The sequence below is a fragment of the Drosophila serrata genome, unplaced genomic scaffold, assembly GCF_035046125.1.
Source record: "Drosophila serrata isolate PLE 108 unplaced genomic scaffold, ASM3504612v1 contig_217, whole genome shotgun sequence".
NCBI lineage: Eukaryota > Metazoa > Arthropoda > Insecta > Diptera > Drosophilidae > Drosophila > Drosophila serrata.
Genome location: NW_028257115.1, coordinates 2,870,727 through 2,883,395, shown reverse-complemented (window position 1 = coordinate 2,883,395; position 12,669 = coordinate 2,870,727). Strand labels below are relative to the sequence as shown.

General features: G+C 41.6%; 1 protein-coding gene across 1 annotated transcript; it reads left to right on the top strand.

Moving 5' to 3' along the window:
- The first annotated feature begins 4,282 nt into the window (after positions 1-4,282).
- Positions 4,283-5,734, top strand: LOC110186842 (transmembrane protein 209-like). The gene has a single exon (XM_020956134.2). The coding sequence runs from the start codon at positions 4,283-4,285 to the stop codon at positions 5,732-5,734; it is 1,452 nt and encodes a 483-aa protein (XP_020811793.2).
- The last annotated feature ends 6,935 nt before the right edge of the window (positions 5,735-12,669 follow it).

Below are 12,669 nucleotides of genomic sequence, written 5' to 3'. Positions count from 1 at the left end.
AACTGCAAAATTAATTAGAATTTTTACCACAAAAAAACTAATGAACTAAATATGGCAGAAAAACATTAAAGTTTTTAGATTTATAAGAAAAATTCATTAAATTTACGTATGTATCTTGAAATCTTTCTAACCCCTGACTTATCTTCATCCAAAATTACCTAAGTGATTAAGATCCAATTAAAGTAATTAAATTTTTAAATAAATATATTTTCAATATATATTCGTATTTAATTCTTAAGTTATCAATTCCATTCGTTTTCTTGCTTTCATCAGGATTTCATGAATATTATGTGCGAGTGAATTTATTTTATCCAACGAAACCCCGAGATTGTGTTATCATTTCGAGCCCATTCCAAGCAAAAAAACTAATAACATCCGCTTTGTGGTTTGTTCGTTTTGATTTCAATTCTGATGCCTCAACGGCGAATGCAAAAGCGACTGTCAATTACACACAATTAAGCCGGATTTCTATGTATTTGGATTTCCATTTCCGTTGCGTGCTCCGATATTAAACGTCAGCCGCAAATCCACAAACAAAATCGAACGATCTAAAAACGGAGACCGTCTGTTCGTTGGTATTTGCCGGATTTTCTGTTTGTACCTAAACGGAGAACGGAAATTGATTTATATATTTGTATGTATATTATATATATTATTTGTTGTTATGGAAAACCAAACTTTGTTTAGGTAACATTCTCGATTTGCACGCCCGCATTTAAGGGGTCAGCGAACTCGGGTCAATTCAATAAGCATATTATAATAATCAGGCCACAATGATGATGACCAATCCCAAATGCACATAAAAGATGTTGACAGAGGGTACGAGAAATGCGGGCTATAGGGATGAGTGAATGGAAAAACTTTCTGATATATTTCGCAAACAATAATGCCGAAGGCAAATTGGGATTCGGCGAAGGACGAAGGAAGCAGTGTACACAGCACCAAGAAGGAGATGGTCACCCGGCATTTGGGAGTCGGTATCATATGGAAACCCGGCGGGATTACCCATAACATAAGCTCCACGACCAACTCTCAAGGCTGTTCACAAAAAAAAAGCACACCAAATAATAAGAGAGAGAAAAAAATATATAAAGCTGGGTAGAAGTAAAACAATCATAAGCAGCAAAAGTTTTCCATATTTCGCCAGTTCTATCCGTCCTCTATCTGCTCTTGTTTTGTGGAACTTTTGCCGGGGTTTTTGTAGCATACATTAGAGCGTGTTGAAGCGCATTGAATTGTGTATTGGGAATTGTTTACAATGCTGCAAAAGTTTTTACGTTCGCTTAGCCAAAGGCAAAGCGACTCTGCTTCACTCAACTCGCCTCTGCCTCGACTGGAAAGTTTCTTAAGCAATTGCCAGGGATGCAGGACGAAGGACATCGGACAAAAGGCGGTAAAGGATGGGCAGTAGAGTAGGTTTTGGCATTTATTAGATGCACAACCCCCCCGTCCCCTCCCAGCGATCCGAGTGTCCTGCTTCCTGCATCCCTTCGCTCTGGGCCATGACATAACTTTTCAGCCACAGCATTTCGCTTTGCGGTTGTCACCGAAGGACTCTGGCCCCGGGTTTTAGTTCTCCGTTTAATTTATTTAAAATACTTTGTGCTGACTGCAGCTCTGTGGAAAGTTCCCAATGCAACAAGTTGTAACAAACAGGACAAAAGGCGGACTTGTTCAATGGGCAAAAGGGACCTAAAAGCCGCATAACTTTACAAAATCCAACTGAACTTGTTCAGTACTTGCACAAATTATGCAAATTCCTTGAATTATCTATATGTGTTTTTCCCTTCATCGGGTTAGGGCGTTTGTCAATGAAACAAATTAGAGCATGTTCTTGCAAAAGAATGAAATTACATTAAAGCATAAAGATTTAAAGTTCAAGTTATGTAAAAACACTTAATTTTATTTCTAACTTTATCAGAGCAAACTTCAAACTCTCCTTAATTTTGTGTCATTTTATTTTCGACAAAAAGCCAATTTCGCCTTGACTTTCAGCTAATATCCTGTCGGCGAAACTATAATCGAGATAGACCATCACCGAGTGCTGTTTGGATTTGTAATTGCTTTGGCTGCGGGCCACGTTCTGTTAATTATATCCGAATGGCTTTTTTGGCAGCTCCGGCAATTATTTTGATTGCATTCAACCGGCCAGCGCAGACCCGGGAGATTGTTGTTGTTTTTATTTGAGTGCCATGTTAATGCCGTTTCTGTTGAAAACTTTTACGTCGTATGCGCAATATGGCTTTTTATGGCCATTAATTAGAAATACAATTTCCCCCGGGTACGGTGTGATTATATGTGTGTGTGTGTTGCCAAAGGGGGACGAGTAGGACCGGATGCAGGATGCCCCAGGGCTTTTCTTGACACCTGAATAACAACAACAGGATCTTGGCTTTTGGTCTCGGACTGCGTCTCAGTTACATCCGCCCGAAGGACAAATGATGCGAAAGCTCTGCCTTCGATGCTGACTGATGAGATTAATTAAGCAAGGCAAACAAAAGGATTTTAGTTTCATGCAGATACTCCTGACGCACATACACAGACACACACGCACAGATGGACTAACTTCATTGGTGGTGATGTTGTTGTTATTGCTGTTATCCTTGTTGGATCGACAGGCAGCATTGCGTATGCCTGTTGGCATTTTTATTGACAAGGACACATTAATTACTCAATGACATTGTAATCAAATATAAGCATTGCCCGAAAGCATTTGCTAGTTCTTGCTCATCCTGCTCATGTTGTTTGCCATTACCCTTGTTCCTGTGCGCGTGTGTGTCAAAGTTCAGCTTTGGTTCCGTAAATCTTTCCTCGATGTCAATATTGCGCATACGCCACCGACATTGCCACCATGCACGAGTGTTTATTTAAGTTACACCGCCCGCCCTATGAGCCTGGACACGCCCTTATATATGTACATATATCCCGTTTGTGGTCTTGTGTGCGTTTCTCCGGGTCCTGTGTTTTATTAATTACGTAATTATGTAACAAATTAAATGCATGTACAAGCGCCATGGGAACGGGAAGATGGGTAACTGGTAGCTGGTAGCTACTTAAACCGTTTGCTTGGATGTCGATGGCACTAAGTGGGTTAACTTGTGCCCGAGCATGTTTTATATATGTATATAGTGGAACGCATCTCCTGACACACATCCTCAAAGGATTGCCGCTTGCAAAGAGAGTGCTTCGTGTTTACTTGGTCCGCATCCTGGAGTTCATCCTCAGGTACAAAGCGAAAAACAAGTTTTTGAAACCGAGCAATGAATAGAATACTTGAAAATCAGGATAAGAGGCTGACACAAGCAAGCTAAAACAAAATGAATATGATGGATAAACATGTCTTGCAAATGTTTAGATTTAATTGGATGATATCTAATTAATTAAGTGACTTGCATTAAGCTGTCTTACAAAAAGCTGTTATCTTTAATGAAGGGAAGTTGTGGTATACCAAGTTTTAAGTCAGTACATTTTATTTTACATAACTTATTCGATAAAGAAATCTTAAAAATCAACTTAGAGGAAACTCGTGTCTCCCAGATTTAAACTCACAAAAACAAAATTTGATTTGTGTTTAGAGCCAAACAAAGATAAACAACCGGCTGGGCCACAAATCTTTCGCCCCACTCCCACACACACACAGTACCCAAGGAAATCTGAGTAATTACAGATCCGACACTCAAAGTTTATCCAGTCCTGCACCTGCGATGGCAAGGACATTTCAACTCCATCCAACAGCCATAAAAAAGTTTCGTTTAACGTTTTCCGTGGCGCACTGGCAGTGTGTGTGTGGGCTGCAACATTTGTCTCATTTTCCCCTGTCGTTGTCAAGTGTCTCCGGTGCTTGTCCTCGTCCTGGTCCGGGTCCTGCTACTGCTTCTGGTCTCACATTACACCACGGCACGCATTTAAAATACAAATTAAATATTTCCGCATGAAACTCAAATCTTACAACTGATTAAATAACCCAGGACCGGAAGAGAGAGAGAGAGAGAGGAGAGCGAGATGGCAGAGGTATCCTGGCGCAGGACCCAGGCATTCTTGGTGCTGAAATGCTGCGGGGCAAGTCAAAAAGGCAGCGAAGGCAGCAAGGACTTAAATTGCGACAAATATGCGAGTATGCTGAGCACTGAGATAAATAATTTGAATATTCAGAATATTTGAGACTTTCTACTTAAAAAAATAAATGAATAGTAGTCAATGGGAAAAAAGTTTGTGTTAGTGTTGCCATTTCCGGAGCTGGACCTTCACATATTTTGATCTATATATACATTCTCTAAAAATAATGAATCAATATCAAACTTCAAACTATATTCGGTCTCTGGAAAAGAGATCCTTGGTGGATCGCAGTCTCGAGTTGCGCCGCCAGAGCGTCGAGGCGGCTTATTATTTCAAATGGAGCTGCATTATCCTGTTGCTGCTGATAGTTTTCAGAATCGACATAATGGTAATGGACCGATCCTGCTGCCCCCAGTCCCGGTACAAGCTGGTAAACGTGGGATCTATGTTACTAGCCTTCAGTTTCCTACTCTTTTTTATAAAGTATTTGCATCTGGTTTTCAAGAGCAAGCCTGGGGTGGGTACTAAAGACCAGAAGCGTCTATTGGATGGCTTGGATAGCAGCGGAATTGATACGATTTTGGATCTACCAAATATAAAGCCACCCAGTTGCAAGACAATCGACACACTTATTATCAAAAGTACCACGTATCCCATGCCATCTTATGACTTAAGAGATTTCCTTTTAAGGCAGAAAACCTCAGAGATTCCAAAGCCCCTAGTAAATCGAATTGCTTGTCCCGAAGACTACCTCACCGATCCTTGTCAGCTTCCAGCTCTCATCAAACGAGCGAAGTGGGAATGCAGGCTGTTGGAAGAAGAGAACCTAAAGGCATCCAAGATACAGAATTGGGACCCTAAACATCAGCTAAAGAACACTGTATACGAGTTGTCGCCGCCGCCAGTAAGCAACAGATCCATAACTTATGAAGAGTTTGGCACCGCACATACCCAAAAAGTGAACTTCGATCCAGCTCGCTTCTCCTCACCACAAATGATACAATATGTGGTCAACTTGAGATCATGGATACAAAACACCATAGTGGGGCGTCTGGTTAGGGAGATTGACTTTGTGAACAGTGTGTTCCAGCAACGGGGATTCGTTGGCTTCGAGATTGGTACTGTGAGTTATGATACCCTACGCCGGACTGTGGAGGGTCAGAGGATTATGCTGCCTGCGTTGCCCACGGTGCTGGCTTTCCTCAACCTTCCCGGGGACCAGCTGCATCTGGTACGTCGCATCCGGGAGCTGGAGAAATACGTACCTGATTCATGGAACACAGGCTTACGTGTGCCCACCGATGCAGCGATTATATTCCACTTATTTTGTGTTTATCTGGACGCCCAGTTGATGCCATCTCTAGGATACGGATCGGAATTCTCCACCCGCTATGTGGTCCAGGATAACAAAAAAGAATCCATTAAGAACATCATCAGAACTGTGAAAAACGATGCAAACTTTGCCTTTTTGGTAACCAATGATGAGGATCATAGAAGGCCACGTTTTGATTATATCTGCGGTGGTGAACTGCATCGGTGCTTTGACCAGAGAAGCAGTCCCTTTCAGGTGATCATTGAGTTCCTTATGCACATGCGTCAGCACCAGGACTCTACTTTGGAGGGGATCAGTATGGCCAAGAGTGGTATCAACATCATGTGGGTTATAGGAGAGTCATAGGAGGTTTTCTATTAATTATTTGTTGATTATATTATCTCTTAATAATGTGTTAATTGAAATTTAAAGCTTTGCATAAATGCAATGTGTAATTTGTTTGCTCATTAAATTCAATATTAAATTAATTTTAAATAAAGGTTTTCCTTTCAGTGTCAGAGTGTTAAATGTGTATGTATAATTGGCAAGCCAACAGACATACGTTTGCAGGATGTTACCATATCCCTCTTCTCACTTTATCCCTCTTTTTAGCCAAACTTCTCTTTCTGCCACTCTTATGTGTTCTGAATTTTTAGCATTTAACAAAACTCAGCTCGGGCGTCATTGTCCTGGGGTAATTGTGTTGTTATTTGCCATCGCCCAAAACGCGCTGGCTGCCGTCTGCGTGAAAACTAATTTGGCCTGGCCAATAGAGAGACGAGAGACTTTGGCTTCTGGGTCTGCGATGTGTGTCTGATTGTGCGTTTTATGAATGAATTTAGTCGCTTTCCCTTGGATCCTGCCAGGACACCTTGCTGATTGCAAAAAAGGAAGAGAGAGCAAGATGACAATGAGGGCGGTGGTTGGAGGAAACTTTGCCCTTAGCTTTTGGCCAACTTGCGTCCTTGCACTGTCACTCATTGCTTACAGTTACAACTTTCTCAGACAACTTGCCGTTGGCTTTCACAGGGAAAAATATTGTCAGTTGCTGGATGTCATATTTTCAGTGATTTTGTAGATCAACTTTATTGAATATATCTATAAATATATATATAAAATATATCATTAAAGGGAAATATTGAGAAGGCGATAATTCACAGTAAAATCTATCAATTACAAGAATTTCCTATCAAATAATATATAATTAAAAAGGGAATTATACATATTTTTTCTGTTCATAAAATAGTACCAATTTCTTCTCTGTGTTGACCAGGCCAAGATGCGCCTGGACTCCTTGGCTATCACGGGGCCAAAGTGAAAATCATTTGCACGGTAAAACGTTTTTCGGTAAACTCATCTTGACTTTGGATTTCGGAATATAAAATAAAATTACCAACAAATTGAAAATTGCATCCTGCGTGCAGCAGTGCCCCCCATCATCCTTCCTTTCTTATGGTGGCATCCCATGGCGCCCGTTCGAGTTGGATACACGAAAACTTTTCTATTTTATACCCAAGGATTATGCTATGAATATAAAATCTTGCGAAATTACACCAACACAGTGGCACACGTGCCTACATGTACACGTAGAAAGTAACTGAAAGTTGCGGTCGTGACGTTGCAATGGGGGGCGGGGCCAAAAGGTTATGACTGTGCGAATGTGATTTCAGATTGTGTGACTTAGTTAGAGGTCTGCACTGCAAATAATAATGAGGGGATTATGTATAGTTTCCTTTCAAATATGTAGATGTTGATATTTTAGTTTCTGATTCTGCGAAAACTAAGCAAAATTCACATAGAACTTACCCTCTTGTCACTCAATATTTAATTGCTTTAACCATAGAAAATTACAGCTGAAAACCTTTAAAATTATTCCCTCCTCAGGCATAAAATAGAGCTCCAATCTGCACCCAATGTAAGTGGAAACTTGTTATCCGATCGGCGAGTTGACGCTCGCTAACAAGTTCCTGCCCCCAAAGGCAGAGTCCCCCAACTGGATGCAACAGCTGGCATTTTTGGCTAAAAGGTCGCACTCTGGGTGCTGGCCTCCGGGCTCTCAAAGTGCTCAGTGTAACAGCCTCCGAATCGCTGCAATTTGAGAAACTTACTTGCAGTTTCTTCCGCTGCATCCTGCCGCCTGCAGCATCCCAGCAGCATCTGCCGTCGCAATCATAAGCCAACACCTAAGCACGTCAACAACACGTGAAGGAAGATGCCCCCGCCATCCCAGTGCTCATCAACTAACACTATTTAGTTTAAGGAGAGGAGAGGATAGGAGAGGAGCGGTGAAACTTTTTGCAGCTACTACAAGTAGAACTAAAATTTGCCAGATCATTGCTTCCGCTACGTGCAGGGATTCTAGGATGCTTCTGGGATGCTAGGATGCTAGGGATTCTAGGATGCAGCTGGAAAGGATTTTCTGCCCCCCCTGGGAGCTGTAATGTTATTATGCATATGGAGGAGGAGAAGTCCTTACGTCGGCATCCTGGTGTTGCGATTGTGTCAGTGCCTGTGGAAGGGAAAAACTTAATTTGAGAGCAGGCATTGAGAGAGATTTGCCTAGGCACAACTTTTAGGCCAAATTAAATGTTAATTAAAACGTTATCAGCTTCGGGGGTATTTTCCACTGTGTTTGCTATGCAAGAAAAAAAGAAAAAAATCACACAAAAAAAGAAAGCCTGGTCTGAACAGTTGTTGGGCATTACTTGCATTGCTGGGGCTTTGAAACTAAAGTTAAACATAATTTCTGCACGAATTGCCACTTGGCAAGTCTTCGCCGCTGCTTACTGTTCGCTGCTTGCTACTTGAGCGTAAATTGCACAGCTCTCCGGACAACGGACTCGAAGTCGGAGTCAGTTTCAGAGCCACAACCGCACACCCTCAGACCCACATCCACATCCACACCCACCCAGCCACATCCCTCCACCAGTCAAACTCACACACACAAAGCCAGGCAGCCAGGCGAGTAAAGCCCGAGGGTTGGGTCCAAAAAGGGCAGCAAATGAAATAAACGTGAGACGTAGAGTAAGGCAGCGAGCCGAGTTCCAGTTTCCATTTCTCAGTGCAGAATATACAGCAAGAAAATAGTTTAGAAATATTGATAGAAGTAAGCTAGAAATTGAAAAAAGAATGGTTCGAATTTAATAAATTAAGCACTTTCTCCCTCTACTTTCATTACTGTTAGGAAAGTTTAAATTTAGATAAACTTTAGAGTTCTTAACCAATACATTTCTCTCTGTGCATCTCTCCCATTGAGCCACTACAAAACTGCAATGAATGGTTAATCAAGCAGCCGGCTTGAACAGCTTTTGGCTTCATTTTACAGCAAGTTGCACTGGGAATGGGAATGGGAATGGGCACAGAAACTGGATCGGGTGGAGTTCCAAATGCCGGCTGCTTAACGGCAAGTACAGGGAGCCAGAACCCAGAGTAAGAGCCGGTATATTATGTGCAGAAAACGCACATAAACAAAGGCCCAAAGCCGGAGCTAAATAGGCCGAGTGCAAAAAGGCAAATGCAAAAGGCAAAAGGCTGAGGCTGACGCTGAACCTGAGGTGTGCCAGGCTTGACATGACCATGGACAGGCCGCAGAAAGGACCTGCCAACTATACGGGAATTAGTATAATGCCTGGCTAAACTTTTAAGTATATACACAGGCAGGGGGCGGCGGTGAAAGGCCATTGTGCATTGATACGAGTATGTAATTGATGGATGCACTTGACTGGCAGCTGATTGTTCCTTTAAAAAAAAAACAGGCACTCCTTTTTATTACTTCCACTAGAATATATTTTATCCTTTTTATTTTAGACAGGTTTTACGGCTCCGACGATGGCATTCATTTACTTTAGACTCCGATAATCTTATCGTATAAGTCAACTCTGATGGGTTCTAAATCAAAAACTTAATATTTGCCCTGGCCAAATTCTCCACGTCCGACAGGAAATATATATATATATAGATATTTTTTACGACTGCCGTAAGCTGCTTTATGGATTCTGGCTAGGCGAATAAAGCTGAATAAATAGGACCAGATGCAGCAGTAAATTCCGCGACTGCCCTGCATTACCTCAGCTGACAGTTTAACTATCCGCTAAAACTAAAAAAAAAACAAAGAAAATAAGGGTGGACGAAAATAAATTTTTCCCCGTTTTATTGGTGGAAAGGCTTAAAAACGTTGAATTTCTATTAAATATCTGGCGCACACGTCGTATACGTAATATCAGATTACGGCGGCGGCTTAAAGGCAACAAAAAATAACACAAAAAGAAAGAGAGAAGAAAAACAAAGCTGACTGAAACAAAACCAAACAAAACAAAATAACAAAACAACAAAGGTAAATACAGAAAAAAGGAACGAGTGCAGCAAATACAAAAAACTCGCGCTGGCATAAAATAAAATGGAAATTACACGGAGTGAGATGGGAGTTGGCTTTGCTATAAAGGTGCTTACGTTTTTTAATTACCTCGTTTAAGGCACAACCCATTTGCACGTGTATGGGTGTAGCTGCTGTGTGTGTGTGTGTGTGCATTTCTGTGCGCTTTTATCAACTCGTTTCGCCGTGTTTTACTCACTCGCAGACGTTGCCATAAGTTTTAATTAAAATTACTTTGCCCGCTGCCTGCTGGCTGATGATGCCGGTTTCCACTGCCAATGCTGCTCCTCCTGCTCCTGCTCCTGTTCCTGTTCCATCTCCTGCTGATCCTTCTGCTGGCTGGAGTGTTTTGCCGTGTGCTTTTTGTTATTTGCTGTTTGCCTGCTCGCACTCATCACCTGGCCACTGTTTACGGCGGAGTTTTATTTTTTTTCTGCGGTTTTTTGTAGCTGTTGTCCCTGCCTAGGCCCCTCCGGCGGAGTATTTTTTTTATCCCCGGATTTGTTGATTCTCGTAGGCGTATATGAAGGCATATACATACATACATATATAGTGGCTGTTCTGGCATTTTCAGCCTACGTCTCTGACATTGCCCCATTGGAATGACAATGGTCGTTGCCTTCAATTCCAGCCACAGTTCAGTTGAGTTCAGCTGGCCCTGGCCGGATATTAAAACTCTGCGGAAGTTGGCAAAATATTGAACAATTATCAAACTGCAAGCCAGCCAAAGGATGCGGTTTTTAAAGGTTTGCGATAACAATTGGGGTGTACCTGAGATTAGAAAATATAGAAATATTTAAATTTAGAGATTATAAAATACATAAATATTTAAATTTTTATATTATAAACAATATATAAACAGTATAGGAGGAAATAAATAAATATTGAAATTTTCATAAGAATAGCAAGTAGAAAAATGAAACCAACTTCTACATCTTCATGAAAATTACTCATACGACATGTTGGCAATAGTGAAACTTAAATCAACTTAAATTGGTGTTTTAACTTCAGTTTAAATAAAGTTATTCAGGGGATCACCCTAAAATAAATGCATGAATAAAAATATGCAATATCGTCGCCACATATTTAAAACAGGCAAATATATGTATGTTGAAAATACCGTGAATTCAATGCATTTGTGGCTTTAAGTTTTTTTTTAAAACAATTTTTTGTTATATCCGGTTGTCTGTCATTTTGTTTGCTAACAACTCTTTAAATATATCTGTTTTGTTTTTTATAAAATAAAATCTTAGCTTTAAAGACATAACTGCTATCAGTATACTTTGCGTAAGAGACTAAACAAATTGTGATGGTTAAGTATTTATTCTTTCGAACTAGTTTGAATGAATACTAGCTATATATTTTATTCACTATTTTAAAGTCAGAAAAAAACCGAAAATTATGAAAGGATTATTTATCGAGCGCTGATATTCAACTGGGCGTGACAATCCATTGGCATCTTGGTTGGAAAGCCGGGCTTTATGGACTCCCCAGCGTCGCCGTCATCATTCAAACAATCAGCCAACTGTGAAGCGGAGCAGCCAAACGAGCGGCTCTAAACGCGCAGTTGAACGCTTGGCTTGTGTTGGCCCCATCCACGCGGGGCGTCCACAAGGATCGCCCTGCGAGTCCTGCTGAAGCTGGAGTATATTTGCCACATGCTGATAAGCAGACATAATAATAAAAAATGTATGAGCTGCCTGGCAAGCGGCGGCAGTCATAATAAAATGTGCAAAATAAAATGGAATGGCAAGCAACCGCAGCGAGGGAGCCCGGAATGCCAAGGACTTAGGACTCGCACTAGGAGCAGGACCAGGACGAGGACGAGGACCCGGACATGGACCCGTACCAGAATGTTGGCGGCAACGGATGTGCGCCAAAAGCAGCTGCGGAAACGTTGCACAATTTTGCGGCGACAGCGCTAAGATGGCTAAAAATGGTTGGGGGAGTGTGGCGGTGGTTTGCTGAGGACAAACGCGACATAATGAAGTCAAAAGTTGTGGCGGCAACCGGCCCAAAAGAGTTCCGAACGTTTTGCTAATGAGTGCTCAGAAAGCTGGCTGCGATTATCAGGGGCCAAACACACCGAAGCGGGGCGCCGCTCACAGACCAGAGATGATGGGTAATACCATCGCTCAAACGGGTTCATTGCAACTTTAGCGGAAATTCCACTTTGAAGCCAGCAGGAGTTGGTTATAATGCACAGGAAAAAATGTATCTGTCTTTATATGAACTTTAATACATTGATAAAAGGGTATATACATGCTATTAATAACCTCTTCTTTGTCATATGAAGTATACATTTTGAAGTTCCAAAAATAATGTCAAATACTATCCCCCGAGTCTTCGTCAATTTTAAAAGTAATGCAGCTTTCAACAACAACATGTTGGTTGCATAACTTCCTTAATACGAATAACTAACAAGGAAAAGGAGCAGAAATACCCCAACATTATGCCACTCAACGATGTTCAGCTTGTGTATCAGAGTCCTGGGAAATTCTGGGAAACTAACGACTGCTGGTTGCTGTTCATATTTTGCGACAGAGGCGACAACATTCATGGCCTTTGGCATTAAGAACCTTCATAAATTTCAGGGAGCAGCCAATGAGCAGGGTCCTCCCTCTGCCACTGGAGTCTGCATTTGATTGATCCTTGATGTGGGGGGCCAGGCAGGACTCAAAGAAGTCCTGGGGCCCCTCCAAAATGTGCGGCCAGGCGATGGTGTTGATGTTGTTGACGTTATTCCTCTTGTTGTTTGTTTGCTTGCTCTGTCAGTGATATCGCTCTTGTTTTTGTTGTCACAAGCAACAACAATTTAATAATAGATTCATTACACACACACACACAAACCTACACACTCACACATGTGGCAGTTCCTTCCTCTGGGCTAGAAAAATAACGAAACATCTTCCGCAAGACAGTTGCTGGA